Source organism: Panthera tigris, chromosome X (genome assembly GCF_018350195.1).
Source record: "Panthera tigris isolate Pti1 chromosome X, P.tigris_Pti1_mat1.1, whole genome shotgun sequence".
NCBI lineage: Eukaryota > Metazoa > Chordata > Mammalia > Carnivora > Felidae > Panthera > Panthera tigris.
In genome coordinates this window covers 86,712,519-86,731,764 of record NC_056677.1, presented here as the reverse complement: position 1 = coordinate 86,731,764, position 19,246 = coordinate 86,712,519, and the positions used below count along the sequence as shown (strand labels likewise).

The window sequence follows — 19,246 nt, the reverse complement described above, 5'->3', positions numbered from 1 at the left end:
GGTCATTATTCAGCCTACTTCCAGGATCAAATAAATAAAAAAAGTCAATAAGATTTATAAATTCCAATGAAAAGCATACTTCGGAAGAACATTTTGTTTTAACAATAACTTGGTAGCATTGCTTTAAAACAAACAGGATTTAAAAGTCATAGATGTACCTTGTCTCCTTGTTTCAGTGTACGCAGTTGAAGCCTTCCAATAGCTTTTTTAGCATCTGCCTTTAGTTGTCTCTGCAATATAAAAAGCATGTTAGAAAAAATATTTTAAAAAAATATGGGGGCGCCTGGATGGCGCAGTCGGTTAAGCGTCCGACTTCAGCCAGGTCACGATCTCGCGATCTGTGAGTTCAAGCCCCGCGTCAGGCTCTGGGCTGATGGCTCGGAGCCCGGAGCCTGGAGCCTGTTTCCGATTCTGTGTCTCCCTCTCTCTCTGCCCCTCCCCCGTTCATGCTCTGTCTCTCTCTGTCCCAAAAATAAATAAAAAACGTTGAAAAAAAAAATTAAAAAAAAATATGGTGAAAAAGGGAGGGAGGATTAATAAATATTTTTCAGGTACAACTATAAATAACATTTTTAATGATAATTTAATTATCCATAATAAATGTCCCACTTATCTATCAGACAGAATTTTCAAATTACTGAAACTTTTCACTTATGTTTCCCTACGTTCTTAAATAGTACCTTTGGATTACAATGACAAAGCTACTATTGCAATAACCCAATGACAAAGCTACTATTGCAAATGGATTCAGATGTATGAATTTTCAAAGCACTTCCTATTTTCAACCTTAGAGTATCTTAAAATGCATCTTTTCCCATTTCTTTTTTGAATTGTGTCTTGTTTGTAAAAAGTGTACAGGATTTGTATTCAAATGGACCTAGATTCAAAATATGACTTTGTCACTTACTAAATGAATAGTCCTGGACAGGTGATTGATTAAATCTTTAAACTTGTTTAATCACCTATACCATGCAGATAATACCAATCCATACAGTGTTATTTCATATTAGGGGGAAAACTGCTGTTTATAACCACTACTGCCTTTTAAGAAGGGTGGAGTCTGATAAAGTAGTAGTAAGCCTTTCTTGTTTCACTGAACATATATGTACCTGAGTCTAGATATGAGAAAGCAAGCCCCAGACTCATTTAGGGACTAAGGACTAAAATATACATACTTGGATCAGAAATGAAATTGGGGATTCAAGATGGTAGCATAGGAAGATCCTGAATTCACCTCCTCCCATAGACACAACAAATTAGTTGTATGACATATGGAATAATTTCCTTCGAAAAAGAGCTGAAAACTAAATAAACAGAGCCCCCACAACAAAGGATAAAAGAGTAGCATCAAAATGGGTGAGACAGAGACATAGTCTCATCAAAAACAGACAAAACAAAACACAACAAAACAAAACCCACCCCAGATACAGTGATCCACAATTGAGAGGAATCTCAAAAATATGGAACTTTTCCCTAAGAAGCAAGGGGTCTATGCTTCACATCAGGCACCCCAGCCCCTAGATCTTGCATAGGCAAGACAAGCCCCCAAAGTGCCTGGCTTTGAAAACCAACAGGGATTAGTTTCAGGAAAACCATTAAAATAGAGAACAGAGAACCCACTCTCAAAGGGCTCAATGCACAGACTCACTTACCACTCGACCCATTGTAAAAATACCAGCTTTAAGTGTGTGCCAGAGAGCCAGAAACTTGTTGGGACTCTATCTGAGGATGGAGACACTGGCAAGTGCCATTTTTGATAACTCACTCTAACTTGCTAATGCTGGTACTGGCAGTGACATTTTAGAACTCTTACTCTAGCCTGTTGGTGCTAGATGGTACACCCCACTGAGGGCCCTGCCCACCCCCATGCCAGAGCTGTGGCCCCACCAAAGCAAGCAGTAATGCCCAGCTCACACAGGCATCATCCCTCAAGCCTGGTGGAGGCGGCCAGGGGGATAGCACTGCTGAGCTCTATGGGACATCTCCTACACAAGATCATTCCATCAAGTCTGGGAAAGGTAGCTGATTTGCATAATACAGAGAAATGAATACAGAACATCAGGCAAAATGAGAGGAATATGTTCCAAATGAAAGAACAAGGTCCAGGAACCCCAGAGGGTTCCAAATAAGACAAACACAAAGAGATACACACCAAAAACAAAAACAAAAACAAAACCACTATAATTAACATGGTAAAAATTAAAGAGAGAATCTTAAAAGAGGCAAGAGAATAACTAACTTGCTACATACAGGGGAAGCCCCATAAGTCTATGAGCATATTTTTCACCAGAAACTTTGTAGGCTGGAAGGGAGTGGTATGACATATTTAAGTGCTGGAAGCAAAAAAAATTTCCAAGCAAGAATTCTCTACCCAGCAAGGTTATCATTCAGAATTGAAGGGGAGATTAAGAGTTTCTTAGATAAGTAAAAACAGAACAAGTTTGTCAACCATTAAATCAGCCTTACAAGAAATGTTAAAGGGATTTCTTTAAGCTGAAAAGAAATGGCACTAATCAATAGAAAATTTACGAAAGTAATAATCTCTCTGGAAAAGGTAAGTACATGGTAAAGAGAGTGGATTAATCACTTATAAAACAAGTATAAGATTAATAGACAATAGTAAATTTAAGACTATAGTAATTATTTAAGGGTTGCATAAAACAAAAAGATGTAGAATGTGACAAAGACATAAAATGGGGGGGACTAAAAATGTGAAGTTTTGAAATGTGTTCAAATTTAAGTTCCTATCAATTTAAAACCTACCATTATATACATATTATGTTACATACAAACATCATGGTAACCACAAGGCAAAAACTTTAGTAAATACACTAAATAAGAAAGAAACCTAGGGGCACCTGGGTGGCTCAGTTGGTTGAGTGTCCAACTCCTGATTTAGGCTCAGGTCATGATCTCATGGTTTGTGAGATCAAGCTCTGTGTCCAGCTCTGTGCTGACAGCACGAAGCCTGCTTGGGATCTCTCTGCCCCTCCCACACTTGTGTGCTCTCTTCCCTTCTCTAAACAAACAAACAAACAAACAAACAAACATTTTTTTAAAAAAGAAAGAAAGAAATTTAAATATAACACTAAAGAAGCCCTTAAACCACAAGGGAAGAGAAAAAGAAGAAAGAGAAGAAACTACAAAAAAGCCAGAAAACAAGTAACAAAATGTCAATAAGTTAATATCTATCAATAATTACTTTAAATGTAAAATGGACTAGATTCTAAAATCAAAAGGTACAGAGTGGGTGAGTGGATAAAAAAAAGACCCAACTTTACACTACCTACAAGAGACTCGCGTCAAAAGTAAAGACTGAAGGTGAAGGGACAGAGAAAGATATTCCATGCAAATGGAAATGAAAAGAAAGATGGTGTAGCTATACTCATACCAGACAAAACAGATTTTAAAACAAAGACTGTAAAAAAGACAAAGAAGGACATTACCTAATGTAAAGGGGCCAATCCAGCTAGAAGATATAACATTTACAAATATATACATATATGCACCCATCACAGAAGCACTAGCATATATAAAGCAAGTATTAACAGACCTAAAAGGAGAAATTGACAGCAATATAATACAGCAATACAATACAATACAGAGGACTTTAACACTCCATATACATCACTGTATAGATCATCCAGAGAGAAAATCAATATAGAAACATCAGCCTTAAACAACACTTCAGACTAGATGGGCTTGATAGATATATACAGAACATTCCATCCAAAAGCAGCAGAATATACATTCTTGTCAAGTGCACATGAAACATTCTCTAAGATAAATTACATGTCGTATCACAAAACAAGTCTAAAATTCAAGAAGATTGAAGTCATATCAAGCATCTTTTCCAACCATAATGGTTATAAAACTAGAAATCAATTAAAGAAAAGTGGAGGGGCGCCTGGGTGGCTCAGCTGGTTAAGCGTCTGACTTTGGCTTGGGTCATGATCTCACAGTTCGTGAGTTCAAGCCCTACGTCAGGCTCTGTGCTGACAGCTCAGAGCCTGGAGCCTGCTTGGGATTCTGTGTCTTGCTCTCTCTCTGCCCCTCCCCTGCTCACACTCTGTCTGTCTGTCTCTCTCTAACAAATAAACATTTAAAAAAATGGAAAAAACACAAAAATGTAGAAATGAAACATACTACTGAACAACCAATGAGTCACTAAAAAAAAAAAATCAAAGAAAAAACATACCTAGAGACAAATGGAAACAGAAATACAACATACCAAAACCTATGTGATGCAATAAAAGCAGTTCTAAGAGGGAAATTCACGGTAATATAGGCCTACTTCAAGAAACAAGAAAAATCTTAAATAAACAATATAACTTTAAACCTTAAAGAAACTAGGGAAAAAAAGGAACAAAGACTAAAATCAGTAGAAGGAAGGAAATAATAAAGATCACAGTGGAAATAAATGAAACAGAGACTAAAGAGATAGTAGAAAAGATCAATAAAACTAATAAAACTTTTTAGAGACATTTCTCTGAAAAGATAAACAAAACTGATAAATGTTTAGCTACACAACCAAGAAAAAAAAGAGAGAGGGCTCAAGTAAATAAAATCAGAAATGAAAGAGAATTTACAACTGATACCACAGAAATACAAAGGATCATAAGAAACTACTACAATTATATGCCAGCAAGTTGGGAAAACCTAGAAGAAATGGATAAATTCCAAGTAACACACAACCTTCCAAGTCTGATTATGAAGAAAATAGAAAACCTGAACAGACCAATTCTCTAGTAAGGAGATTAAATCAGTAATCAAAAACCTCCCAACAAACAAAAGGACAGGACCAGATGATTTCACTGGTGAATTCGACCAAACATTCAAAGAATATTTAATACTTATGCTTCTCAAACTCTTTCAAAAATTGAAGAGAAAGGAACACTTCCAAACTCATTTTACGAGACCAGCATTACCCTGATACCAAAACCAGACAAGGATACCACATAGAAAATTACAGGCCAATAGCTTTGATGAACACAGATGCAAATATCCTCAACTAAACATTAGCAAAGTGCATTTAACAATACATTAAAAAGATCATTTAGCACGATCAAATATGACTTACTTCAGGGATGCAAGAATGGATCAACATCTGTAAGTCAATCAACATGATACACCACATTCATAGAATGAAGGATAAGAATCATGACCATCTCAGTAAATACAGAAAAAGCATTGACAAAATTCAACATCCATTTCTGATAAAAACTCTCAACTAAGTGGGTATAGAAGGAATGTATCTCAACATAATAAAGGCTATCTATGAGAAACTCACAGCTAACATCATACTCAATGGTAAAAAAACTGAAAGCTTTTCCTCTAAGATCAGGAACAAGACAAGGATGCCCACTCTCGCCACTTTTAGTCAATGTAGTATTGGATGTCCTAGCCACAGCAAAAAGGTAAGAAAAAGGAATAAAATGCATCCAAATAGGAAAGGAAGTAGGAAAACTGCAGATGACATGATACTGTATATATACAACCCTGAAGTTTCTCCCAAAAAACTATGAGAAAAAATGAATTCAGTAAAGTTGTAGAATACAGAATCAATATACAGAAATCTGTTACATTTCTACACACTAATAATGAACTATCATAAAGAGAAATTAAGAAAGCAATCCCATTTACAATTGCATCAATAACAATAAAATACCTAGGAATAAATTTAACCAAGGAGGTAAAAAAAAAAAAAAAAAACCTGTACACTGAAAACTATAAGATGAAAGAAGCTGAATAAAACAAAAATAAAGGAAAGATATCTCATGCTCTTGGATTGGAAGAATTAATATTGCTAAAATGATCACACTACTCAAAGCAACCTATAGATTCAATGAAATCCCTATCAAAATTCCAATCCATTTTTCACAGAACTGGAACAAATAATTCTAAAATCTGTATGCAACCACAAAAGATCCCAAATAGCCAGGGCAATCTTGAGAAAGAAGAACAAACCTAGAGGTATCACGCCCTCAGAGTTCAAACTATACTACAAAGCTATATAGTAATCAAAACAGTATGGTATTGGCATAAAAACAGACACAGATCAATAGAACAAAATTGAGAGCTCAGAAATAAATCCATACATATGCAGACAATTTATGACAAGGGAGCCAAAAATATATAATGGAGAAAGGACCTTCTCTTCAATAAATGGTGCTGGAAAAATTTGACAGCCATATGGAAAAGAATAGAAACTAAACCACTATCTTACACCATACACAGAAATTAAAATAGATTAAAGACTTGAATGTAAAACCTGAAGCCATAAAATTCCTAGAAGAAAGCATAGGCAGTAAGCTCCTTGACATCAGTCTTAGTGATATGTTTGTAGATCTGACTCCAAAGTTAAGGAAAACAAAAGCAAAAATAAACAAATGGGACACATCAAACTAAAAAGTTCTGCACAGCAAAGGAAAGCATCATCAAAGCAAAAAGGCAACTCAATGGGAGAAGATATTTGCAAATCACATATTTAATAAGGGGTTAATAGCCAAAATAGAGAAAAAAGCTCTACAATTGAACAATAAAAAACTGAACAACCTAATTGAAAAAGGGAACAGAGGTTGTGAATAGACATTTTTTTCCAAAGAAGACATACAGATGGCTAACAGGCACATGAAAAGATGTTCAATATCACTAATTATTAGAAAAATGCAAACCAAAACCACAATGAAATATCACCTCACACCTGTTACAATGGCTATTATCAAAAAGACAAGAAATAAATGTTAGAGAGGATGTGGGAATATAAGCTGATGTAGCCACTAGGAAAACAGTATAGAAGTTCCTCAAAAAGTTAAGAATAGATCTACCGTAAGATCTAGCTGCTCCAATTTTGGGCATTTATCCAAAGAACACAAAATCAAATCACTAATTCAAAGAGATACATACATCCCTATCTTCAATGCCACATTATTTACAATAGCCAAGATATGGAAACAACCTAAATGTCCATCAGTAGATGAATGAATAGAGTATGTGGTTGGTACGTACACACACACGCGCGCACACACACACACACACACACACACAGGAAGACTATTCAGCCATAAAGAATGAAATTTTGCCACTTACAATAACATGGATGGACCCTGAGAATATTATGCTAGGGGCACCTGGGTGGCTCAGTCAGTTGACCGTCTGACTTTGGCTCAGGTCATGATCTCACAGTTCAAGAGTTTGAGCCCAGCTTCAGGCTCTGTGCTGACAGCTCAGAGCCTAGAACCTGCTTTAGATTCTGTGTCTCCCTCTCTCTCTGTCCCTCCCCTGCTTGTGCTCTGTCTCTCTGTCTCTGTCTCTCTCAAAAATAAACATCTAAAATTAATTTTAGAAAGAGAGAATATTATGCTAAGTGAAATAAGTCAGGCAGAGAAAGACAAATACCCTATGATTTCACTCATATGTGGAATCTAAGAAAAAAACCAAAATAATATAAAAACAAACTCAGATACAGAGAAGAGATTGATGGTTACCAGAGGGAAAGGGGTTGGGCAAGATGGGCAAAGGGGGTCAACTGAATGGTGATGGATGATAACTAGGCTTTGGTGGTGATCATTTTGTAGTACATACAGATGTCCAATTATGTTGTACACCTAAAAGTTAAAGTTATATACCAATTTGACCTCAATAAAAATACAAGAAGTGAAGTTAGGGTATAGGGGGAAATCTAAAAGGTAAGGGAAAGGTAAGAAAGAATCAATGAAAGGCTGTCCCTCTTTGTGGGGTGAACAGCTAAAAGGAAAAAAATCCCAGGTAGTAGGAGATGTTTGGTGTTAATTTAAAATTACTTGTAATCCTGCAAATAAATCCTTTCTTCCCCTTCAGTAAAATCTACTACATACATGAATGCCTCAAGTGAATATAATACATGAGTAAATTGAAGAAAAGGCTAGGTTTCACACTTGGGTGAATGCTGTTTGGAACAGAGACACAGCATGTGCAGCATGGCAAGATGATAAGCAATCTTCCTATTTTCTACTGTAAAATGAACTTAGTAGAAATTCAGCAAACAGTAGGTACTCAGAACCAGAGGTCATTGTGAATATGTTCCTCTACCCCCAGCAGGGAAACCCCCAGCTAACATGAAGAATATGTGGAAATCAGAGATAATGTAAGAATTCAGTATAATGTCTGGCATATAGCAGACACTAAATAAAATGTTGATTGAATGAAAATATAAACTACTATTCGTCAATAAGTCTAACAGGTTCTTGTAACATATTTATACATATCTGTAGCAAATATATTTTGGAAAGAAATAATCCATGAGTAAAGGTATATATGAGGACATTCCTTAATGCCTAAACCTGCCTCTATATAAAGTATTTTGTGAAAGGTATTTGGCTTAATGCCAAGGAGATTCCTAGACAAACTATTTCTTTGCTGTCTCAGGAACAGCTGAAACTTCTGAGCTTGTTACCTGAGTAGGAGATCTAGCTTAACAGAAACAGTTAACAGGAAGGCCTAGCTAGTCCTTTGAAGGAAAGATGGTAATCAAGACCATTTCACTCCCACTTTGGGACTTAATTGTAAGTTAACTCAAAAGGGCAATTCAGTGATGGTACTTTATTTTATGCACACATATTTTCTGTCCTGTTACCTGCATCATAAGTAAATAATAGGGGGACAGTGAAAGTAAATGAGGTACACTTAGGATCTTTAGAGCTGGAAGAACTCTTAGAAATCACCTACCCTGATATCTAATCTGATGGATAAGAAAACTGATGTCTACTGCCTTGCTCAAAATCTCAGAGTTGGTTAGTGTAGGTCCCATTGAAGCCTAGAGTTAAGTGTTCCCTTCCCTAATATCAAGGTAGTTGTCTTTTTTTTTTTTTTACCGTAGCTTGCACTAGGAAGCTAGTACTACTATTTCCTTATATTTATGTAGTTATTTTATAATTTAAAATTATTTTTGATGTCTGTTAACCTCATTTAATCCCAACAACTCCTTGAAGGAGATTAACATCCCCATTTTAGAGATGAGTAAATGGAGGCTTGAAAAAGTGAAATAACTCATCCAAAAGGGCATGCAACCTCTAAATGATAGAGCTGTTACTGGGACTTTGCTCTTCATACTTCAAGATTCCATTACAATACGTCTACAACTCAGCTACTTTCTGAAGCTTTTCCAACTCCTGGATTCTAAGATCTATGAAACTGTGGCCAGTCCTTATAGTGAACAATCAGTATGCCCAAGGGTCCTGGTGCTGGCCTAGACTTCCAAACATCAGTACTTTCTTTTCTTTTTTTTTTTTTAATTTTTTTTAACATTTATTTATTTTTGAGACAGAGAGAGAGAGCATGAACAGGGGAGGGTCAGAGAAAGAGGGAGACACAGAATCTGAAACAGGCTCCAGGCTCTGAGCTGTCAGCACAGAGCCCGATGCGGGGCTCGAACCCACAGACTGTGAGATCATGACCTGAGCCGAAGTCGGACGCTCAACTGACTGAGCCACCCAGGCGCCCCAGTACTTTCTTTTCACATAGATCATGAGCTATTTAGAAACTTAGATGTGAAGACTGCAAATGGTTTAAAAAAAGAGCTAACAAGAAAAACAGGCAAAGAAAAAAAATGTAGTTGATGATAAGTCTTTGACAATCATTTTGCATTTTGTCTTTAGAGCACTTCTGATTTAAACAAGCTCTGTGACACAATCAAGGAATTGCACTCACTAGGAGGTGATACATCTCTAGAGTATTTACTTGAGTCTATGTAGTCTGTTTTCTCATTCCAAAATATTCAACACAATATAAATGCTTGAGTCTCCAGTGTGAGTGCTTATTAATTTATTAGGAATGAATGTTAAATATATAACTTTCTTTAACCATATCAAAGACTAATGTAAATTTGAGGGATTACCTCAAAGGCAAGCTCTAAATGTAATGTCCAAGTCTATGCTTCTGAGAATAGAACTCAGATTATAGAGAAATGCTTAAAAAAAGTTGAGGGACTATAAAAATACAGGGCAAAATCCAAGATGCCAGAGGATCCTAGGCAAGGGACTTGATTTTGAAGGATCTGTAAAAGACTTGCATAATAGTATAAACCCATGTTTATTAAAGCAGCTTTGGAATAAAAACAAGTCCTTTAAAAGGAAATGTGGGTAATTCCAATAGCTCCTACTGAGCTTTTATAAGGAAAAGCAAAGCCATTTTCTTTAAACATGGATGTGAGAATCATCATTTTGGTAAGAAGCACAAACTATGTTTTAGAGCCTGAATGAGGGTCACTCACAAAACTGCCAGTCCTCAAAATAGTTCAGTCACACTGACAGCAAGAGTTTCCAAGATACATTCATTCCTCTAAAAACTGAAATCTGAGAACAACATTAAGATCAAGCAGTTTATGTTAAATACATATGTTTGGATATATTACTCAAGTCAAACTTCTTGGGTGCCCAAATATGTTTCCACATTTAAAGACAATGTGCCCAATACTAACTGTAATTTGTATTCTATTCCTTAAAAAGAACTTTAAGCATGTATCTAGTTTTTTACACAAATTTTTCTCTGGACACTTTTTAAATGTCTTGCCACCATTTCAGAATTCCCTCCTACCTTATAAATTCCAATAGCTCATTATTTCTACCTCTTATCATATTCTGTAATTGTACTATTCATGTGTCTTTCCTACTAGGTTGTGAGTAACTGGAGGAGTGGGGCTAAAACATTTTTAAATTTTTCCATAAAACCTAGTAATTGCTCAAAGAATAGCTTCTGAATTTAGAAAATCAAAACAGATTGTTGCAATTTTCTCATCCAAGTCACACTTGCACTCATTAAAAGCCTCTACTCTGCTAAATTTGGGAAAAGAAAGGTTTCAGGAACAGGTATTGGCCTCTACCGTGTGTCAGGTGCAACCCTAAGCTTTTTACATGTGTCATCTTGTTTAATCATTAACAGCCTTATGGAATAGGTATTTTAATATCCAAGTTTTATAGACAAGAAAAGGTTCAGAAGCTTGACTAAAGTCCAGGCAGCTGGTTAGTTGCAGAGCTGTGATTCAATTCAAGCCCAGGTTCTATCTGGCTTTAAAGCCCATGATCTCTCCACTATAGTACACTGCCTCCATTGTGTAATAGCAAAGAAGCCTTTAAAAAGGCTTCACATTCTTTGTGAAGAAGATAAATGAAAGAAAAAAAACCCTCAAAGTCAGCTATTATCCAATCTTCAAATCCTACCTAAATTCACTACTTACTGTGATTTGGGGAACTCTTTTAAGCAAATATTTTATACCAACAGACTCTCCCTGCCTCCTCTCCAATCCTAAGAGATACCTGGTCTAAGAATATTTGGCAAGAGACTTGAAGACTAATCCAAAAAAGCTTGGTTGTTGGCCAGTTTTCTTAACAGAAACTTAATGTCATTACTCTATTCAAAAACTGTGATCGTTCTAGTCACTGAAGAATCTCACCTATATAGTTTTCTTAGTTCTGAATGAGACTGTATTTGGGCTGGAAATGAAAAGCCAAGCCAATTATCATCAAATATTCCAACATTCAATTTTTAAAGTATAAACTCAAAGATATCCTACCTAGTTTATTTGTGTATTTACATCCAATTAAGTAAAATAAATGTTGCAGGCTGGTGATTTGTCAGCCTGGCTTTTGGTCCCAAGGCATTCAAGCTTTTAGCATAACTGAAACCCACATGAATAACACTAGGCATGGAGTCAAACCTACTTACTTGATGGGGGGCAGGGTGTGCAAAAGCAAGAAAGGAGAGTGGATGTAAGCAAACTAGATTTTCCTGCTTTAAGTCATTACTTCTTTTAAATAAAATTTTTCATAAAAAGTTTGACTCAGAATTTATAGGACAGAATACTTAAAATCAAGAATTATGGTAACAGGATTCTTTTCCTCAGATCTATTCCTTTGAACAAAATCAATGTCTGAGTCATGTGGCTATTCTGATATATGAGAACTGAAAGACTCTATTTTTTCAATGAAAATCTATGCATATTGTTTTAATGAAGTATTCCTAAAGGAAAGAGGTACAGGTTATAAAGCAGTTTCTTATAAGTCTATGGAACTATAGAGATGGGGATAAATAGGAGTACAGACTACTTGCCTGGAGGTGATCACTGTGAACAGTGTGAGGAAATGCACTGTAAGGAAGAGTGGTGAGGAAATGGGGAATTTGACCCAGTAGATAGGTTATGACTCAGATTATTGAATTAAAAAAAAAGGCAATCAAAACCTTTAGAATTAGTGATATAAAAATAAAATTAGAGAAAGTGAATATAAAATAATCCTGAGACCCATTATAAGAGCTTCCTTTTGTTCAATGAGAGCCAGAGTAAGTCTATAAAACTAAGTCCTACTAAGAGAATAATTTGTTTAATCTGCTCTTCTAACATAAAGCCAAACAATGGTTTTGTAAAAGGCTCTAATAAATCTTCAGGTAGGAACAGATACATACAAACACACCCACTGCAAATGTGTGTATTGACAGTGGTACAGTATGTGACACCTGATAAGTCTTCCAGTTTACTTCATGCACTAGTAGAGAAAACCTAATATAACCAGAAATACTTCAGATATTTTCAGTCATGCTTTAAGTTGAAGGACAAATTTTAAGATATTAATGTAGCTTAGTTCTTCCTCATGTGAGACCACAAAGGAGTGCTATCTCTTTGGCAGCAAACTACAAAGACATGTGTGACATATCTTTGCCCAGGGAACCAACTGGAGTCTCAGGGTTTGAGACTCAGATTGAGGCTGGTCACTAGGTAATCCTGCTAGCAACTGGCCATGCTGCCTGACACTCAGGACTGCAACAATGAAAATAGGTGCATATCATCCATCTTTACTGCCTCGCCTGGCAACCATGACAAGCTGGCACAACATGGTCCGTTGCTCCAGGTGTGTATAACAAAATCATCAATAACAAACATAAAGAACACTTTGAGGGCCACATTCCCAGGGTTGGCCAAAGGCCAATCATGGTTCCCTTGGAGACTGGCAAGGAGTAAGCAACCAGATGTACTATGCTATTTCTTACTTCATAATCCATCCCCTATCTCTTGATCAAGGTCTTTTTAACAACAAAATAGTCATAGTTATTTGGACTTCTGCAATTAGTACAGCATTTATACATAAGGTGCAGTAAGGATAACAGAAGCATACCTAATACTTGCAGAAGCCAGTGAAGGGTGTAAATAGGATTCTTTTAATGTATAAGACAATTTCAAACATCTTTATGTTGATGTGCCAGTTTAATTATCTGTTTACTTCCTTATTCTATGACTACTTGAACTTTGTGATAAACTTACAGTGTCATTTAATGTAATAATGGAATTAAATCTAATTCTTCCTCAGGCTAATTACTCTCCATTGGTATCATATCCTTTGGAGGTTTTAATTCAGTTTCCCAATACATATGACTATCACATGATTTATTTATATCAGGTAGTTGAATTTCACTAACAATACTGGTATTACACCATATCACAATATGGTTATGATGCAGTTAGGTTTGGTCACAAAATAAATCAGGAAGTATCACCGAAGTGTTTACTAAACCTTCCTAGAAGAACTGCTCTTTGGCCACATATTAGATATTATTATGGACAAGTGTTGTCACCAGTGAGGATGATTCTGTCATTTCTAGGTTCCATGTTAGCTGAGGACAAAGTCAATCATTTGTCTCACTTCACAGTATTATATAGTTATAGGTTCCCATTGACTGCTGTGCAGCAAGGCCATCTCCCTCTCCTGATGGGAGATCATTTGATGGGTATCATTTGATATTATTCCTACTAGCTCATCTTATTTTGGTCCATCCCTTTAGTCAAGATAGGTTAGAGATCAGTAATGTAATTTCAAATTCACTCAAAAAATTTCCATAAGTTTGGGATCTGTATGTGTCTCAAAGATGCTCTCCCTGAGCTTCCATAGCTAAAAATGGAAGGCCATTATATTACCCCATGGTTACTTGGGCCTCCATTTGTATTAAGATCGTTAGCAGGCCCTGTTGTGTCAGATATATGCTCTTTCCCAGTGTTAAGTGCTAGCATTCTCTAGCATTATGTATTGGGTTTGTGTGGCCATATTATCAAGGCTTTATCATCCTTCCAAGTGGATTCCCATTTTTCCCTCCTCCTAGAAGATGATCCCTTGCAATGTGTCTATTTCAAAGAATAAATTATTTTCTTCTGAAAGTCACTCTTCATCAAAAGTTAATTCAGCTTCTTCCATTATACCTAGGCCAGCTTCTATTTCACCTACAGCTCTTTTTCATTTCACCAGCCAATGTTCACTCCAACACACACCTTGTTGGTACTGAGTATTAACTGCTTAAAGTATGGTTAGGGTATGTGTACCAAACCCCAAAATTCTGGGTATCTCATGCTTGAGTTAAGTTTATTGTGGTCACTCCCAAATTCAATTTAGTCTGAGCACGCCATAAGGTTTTCCATAATCTTCCTTGTCTCGGGTTAGGGTTGTTCCCAGTGTGGACACAAATCTACCATGTAATGCCTAATATGTTAATTTTGTCCACAATCCATTGATACTTTTGTTTAAAAGCTTTCACTGCACAGAAACAGGGATGATATGTATTCTCACACATCATACTATGACATATCAAGCATGTGGCCACTATATACTGCCCAATACATTTGGGCATCTTGGCCATCAAAATTTATGGCTACACATTTATCAGTTTGACTGACATTATATATTATGCATTATAATAGTTCAGAGAAAAGACATTCCTGGATACTCTAATGAATTCCTAATATTCTAATGAAGGTAAGTTTCCATAACTCAGTTTCATTACCATTTATACCTGTAAAATGGGGTTAATGCAGTTAAGTATTTAGTGATAGTTATAACCATCATATGCATCAAGCTCTACCTTTAAAAAAAACAGGAAGTCAGGAAAACTAAATAACATGTAAATGATATCATAACACTCAAATATTTATAAGCAAAAGGGATTACCAGTCATATATTTAATCCTTTAGTCACCAAAGGATACATAGATATAGCCCACTAAGTTGTGAAAGAAGCCCTTTCCAAAGCCTTCTCTAAAAGGTGAGAAGTTTTAATGTTATTCTTGACCATTTTTACAGAAGTTAATTTTCATAAAATATACTATAAACTATGAAAATTACTTAAATGAATGATGAAACCAGAGTTATATATTCAACGGAACTTATGCAACACCAGGCCATTCTTTATAAACTGTATTGCTTTCTGACTGGATTTAATGCCATATTAATAGATTTATTATAGCACTCAGAATATAGGAATTCATGCCCCACCATGAACATACACAAACCAAACACTCTTGTCATTGTATCCATAACCTTTAGTACTCATACTAGATACCAATTTCTCTCCCACCTCAGAGATAAAACAGCACAATATAGAAATGTCAAATATTAACACAGTGTGAAACTATTGAATGGCTTGGCCTAGGAATTTTAAACATCCTTTTGACCACAGCTAGTAACAGGCTGAACCTGCCACCAATGTTCTATGAGGAACAGAAGTCAATTAACTTTAAACATTGAGATAATCATCACTCATTACCATATACCGGTGTCTAATTTTTATGAAGGTTTTGTAATAAGATTTCAATTTCTCATCTGTTCCTAAATTCAATGAACTTTCTTGCCATATAGAAATCTTCACTGCTCCCCCACTCCCAAATAAATTGGGTTCATTTTTGTTTCTTGGAGAAAGAGTACATGAAGTGGCCAGAATTTCATTGTCTTTGGAGGAACTTCTCAGTGCATATAGAAATATATTCTTGCCCTTACTATAATGATCAGCTGAAAACATTAAATCCCTACTGAGCATTCTGGAGAAATAGCACACCACTCTGCAGCTGTGTTGAGAATACATACTTGAGAGGGGGAGGAGTTAAATGATGGTGGCTTGCACCAGGGTTGGAAGCAATGAAGTAGTGAGAAGTAACTGGATTCTGGATATACAACAAAGGTGGAACCAATGGGATTTGCTGCTAGAGGTTATATGGGAAGTGAGAGGTAAAAGAAGAATAAAGAATAACTCCAAGATTTCTGGCCTGGGGTCAGGAAAAGCTCTTTTGAAAAGGGAAGCAGTAATAGCATGTTTGTGTGTCCACAGTAACAGAAGACAAGGCAGAGGACATAGGATATAGACAGTCACAGACAGATGCGTAGATGTGGTGGTAGCATGGAGAGGTACTCTTTTGATCAATTTCCTCAGTGGAGTAAGATCCAAATGCCAAGTTGAGAGTTAAGTTGGAGGAGGTGTTGGCAGTTTAAGGAGAAAGGAACATGAATGATTAGTTACCTGTGAAAGCAGGGGGAAATGCCTAAGAAAACATAGTATGGTTGTCAGGCCACGTTAAAGGCTCACTCTCAGTTTGTGGTCATAGATTTAAAGAGAGACCAGTCTGTAATGATGTCAGTGTTTTCCTGTTACTTCAAAGTAGACACAGAGTAGGGAGGAATTAGGATTTAACCAGGGTTGGATTTTGACAGCAAGTGTAACAAATAGAGGGGCCAAAGGAACTGAAGATGTATACATGGCAATGACCATGGAAGTGAAGCTGGGTAAGAAGAGAAGGGAAGATATCAGGTGGATGAGGAACAGTTTAAAAGTGGTGGGGTTAATGGCATACAACCACCCTGTTCAATGATGTTTTTGTATTTTTGCTCTATTACTTCTATACTTTGTACCTATTTATATGTCAGTTAAAATATGATAGAAATTATGAATATGTGACTCTGTTTGGAGCCTAGCACTATATCATTCACAATTAGGTATTTAAATCTGCCTTCTCATGATATTCAGCCTAGTCTCCCTTCCCAGTCCTAACCCCACATGCAAATACATGCATCCACAGGCACACACATACATGTAAAATAACAGTAGTTAACTTTGGGTGGTGATTACAGTTTTTTGTTATATGGTGTTTGAGTGAGTTTTTTCCCTTGTACTTTCTGATTTCTCAATTTTCTATATGGAGCATGAAACACTTTGGTAATTTAGAAAGAAATTTAAAAGAACATATGTATTTATACCCATATATAATTAATTGCTGGCTGTGCTCCCTAATGAAGTGTCAGAAGATTTAATTAAGCAGGATTAAGGCCAAAGACAAATTACAAAAAATAAAAGTTGTGAGAGGATGGAAGCTGATATGCTTTTAAAAACTAGCAGTTTTCATAAAACATATGCATGGATCCATTGTCTAGCAAGTGAAGTATATTAAAATGCATGACTACAAAGCTACAACTGAAAGAGTATTTTTAGATTGGAAGAAAGGACCATTACGGACCTGTTTCCTGCTTTGAGCTCTTGCATTCCTCAATCTTCGAGCAGAATAAAAGATGAAATAGCCCACAGTTGCTGCCGTAATAATAAAAAAGGACACAGAGACGAAGAAAATTGAATAGTGATTCACCCAAGGGCCATGTTTTTTCCCTACTTCGATGACCATTGTTACTTGTATGCCTCTTTGAATGGACTGTAGAATTTTTGTTCCTTTGAGATTGCCAATCATGATTGCAACAATGTCTCCTGCACCTGTAAAAGAAAAGAAATTCAGTTTTAGTTTTGGTAAGGCATTCTTAGTATAAAAATCCAATTGCTAAAGTGATTTTAAAGTATTCCCAATGAGACAAATGAAAGGATACTCATTCATTCAATTAACATTTATTGGGCACCTACTATGCACATACGTTATAGGGGATATAAACATACTGAGACTTGGTTATTGATCTTAAGTAACTCATAAGTTTAGTAAGGAGCTATGATATTTAACAAATACCTCCACTCTCCTCAGATTAAACACCTATAACTCAACAGGGGTCCAATTTACCTCTTACATGAAAGCTTTCTTAAAGACAAATAGTCCCCTGGATGGTAGAGAACAGGGCTTTACATCCTAGGGAATCTGAGATTTGGGAAAGACAGAAATACTTAACTATGTATTTTCCCAATTTACAAAGTGATAGACTATCTCACAAGGTCACTACTAAAATGTACAAGAATTTATTGGGGTGCCTGGTGGCTTAGTCGGTTAAGCATCCGACTCTTGGTTTCAGCTTAGGTCATGATCTCATGGTTTGTGGGTTCAAGCCCATGATAGTGGGCTGACAGTGCAGGGCCTACTTGGGATTCTCTCTCTCCCTCTTTTTCTGCCCCTCCCCTGCTTGCTCTTTCTCTCAAAAATAAACTTAAAATGTACAAGAATTTACATATCAGGAGTAGTAATCTGAGATAAATGATGTCCACAAGCCCAAATGTACAATGTGTATATTTATATATCTCCATGTGCACATTTTTCTATATCCTCAAAAGCAATATAAAATTTGTCCAGGGTACTCTAAGGTTTTGCATGGACCTAATCAGGTTAGCAATGAATAGAACATGAAAAATTAATAGTACTGTATGGTTCTACTCAACACCAACTAAAGTCAAGCCTGAAATTAGACTAAGCTTATTACTTAGTCTAATAGTCTAAATCTTAATCAAGAGGCTTAAACACTTCCCTCTCTACCCCCAACTATATAAATCTTGTGAAAAAAATAAAGGACAAACATTATCTTTCCCGATGTTGTGAGAACGTCAGATTACTCATGTCATTCCAATGCTTATCAAGGTTTATATTCCTTCTAGTTTATATGACCTGAGACCAATAATCTTAAGCAAAAGAATAGAGTTCTTTGAATGTTAAGAGATTACCGACCAGAGAAACCTCCCACTGATACTAGGTTAAGGTACTAATCTTGGTTAATGATCAAACTTCAATCTGGAATAAACATAACTATACACAACCCCCCACCACACACACATACACATAAATCCCAAAGGCCCTTTAAACTAGAATTTAAACACAAAAGTACATTATTCAAATAGTACTCACTTTCAATGATCAAATTAAGAGTACAAACCTTAAATGGCAATGTACATAGCAGAATTACTACCCAAGTAATCCCTTAAATTTAAGGTCCCCCAGTAGCCAAAGTCTTCAAAAGTTCAAGATGACGTCCTTACTTGAAGTTACTAATTCAAAAAATATATTTACAGGGTAGGATTACAGATCCTTAAAGTTCCAAAGACACTATTTTTGTTTTTTACATATGACAGCCATCTAGTTAAAACCTTTTACAACTTTACTAATTTGCCATCCCTCAGTTTGGTAGACAATGACTTACTCTCTCTTCTCATTTACATGAAGAAAATCTCTAAAGCAGTGAAGGAGTCTGAAATGGCTTTTGTTGTACCTT

At 36.1% G+C, this 19,246-nt stretch overlaps 1 protein-coding gene across 2 annotated transcripts in view; it reads right to left on the bottom strand.

Moving 5' to 3' along the window:
• RNF128 (ring finger protein 128) overlaps window positions 1-19,246 on the bottom strand; it is a 116,559-nt gene that overhangs the window by 20,649 nt on the left and 76,664 nt on the right. For both annotated transcript variants that reach the window (XM_007099346.3, XM_042975115.1), the window contains exons 2-3: window positions 17,293-17,540; window positions 159-230 (exon numbers count right to left, since the gene is read on the bottom strand). In XM_007099346.3, coding sequence (XP_007099408.3) covers window positions 159-230; window positions 17,293-17,540 — 320 coding nt within the window. The remainder of the gene's footprint in view (window positions 1-158; window positions 231-17,292; window positions 17,541-19,246) is intronic.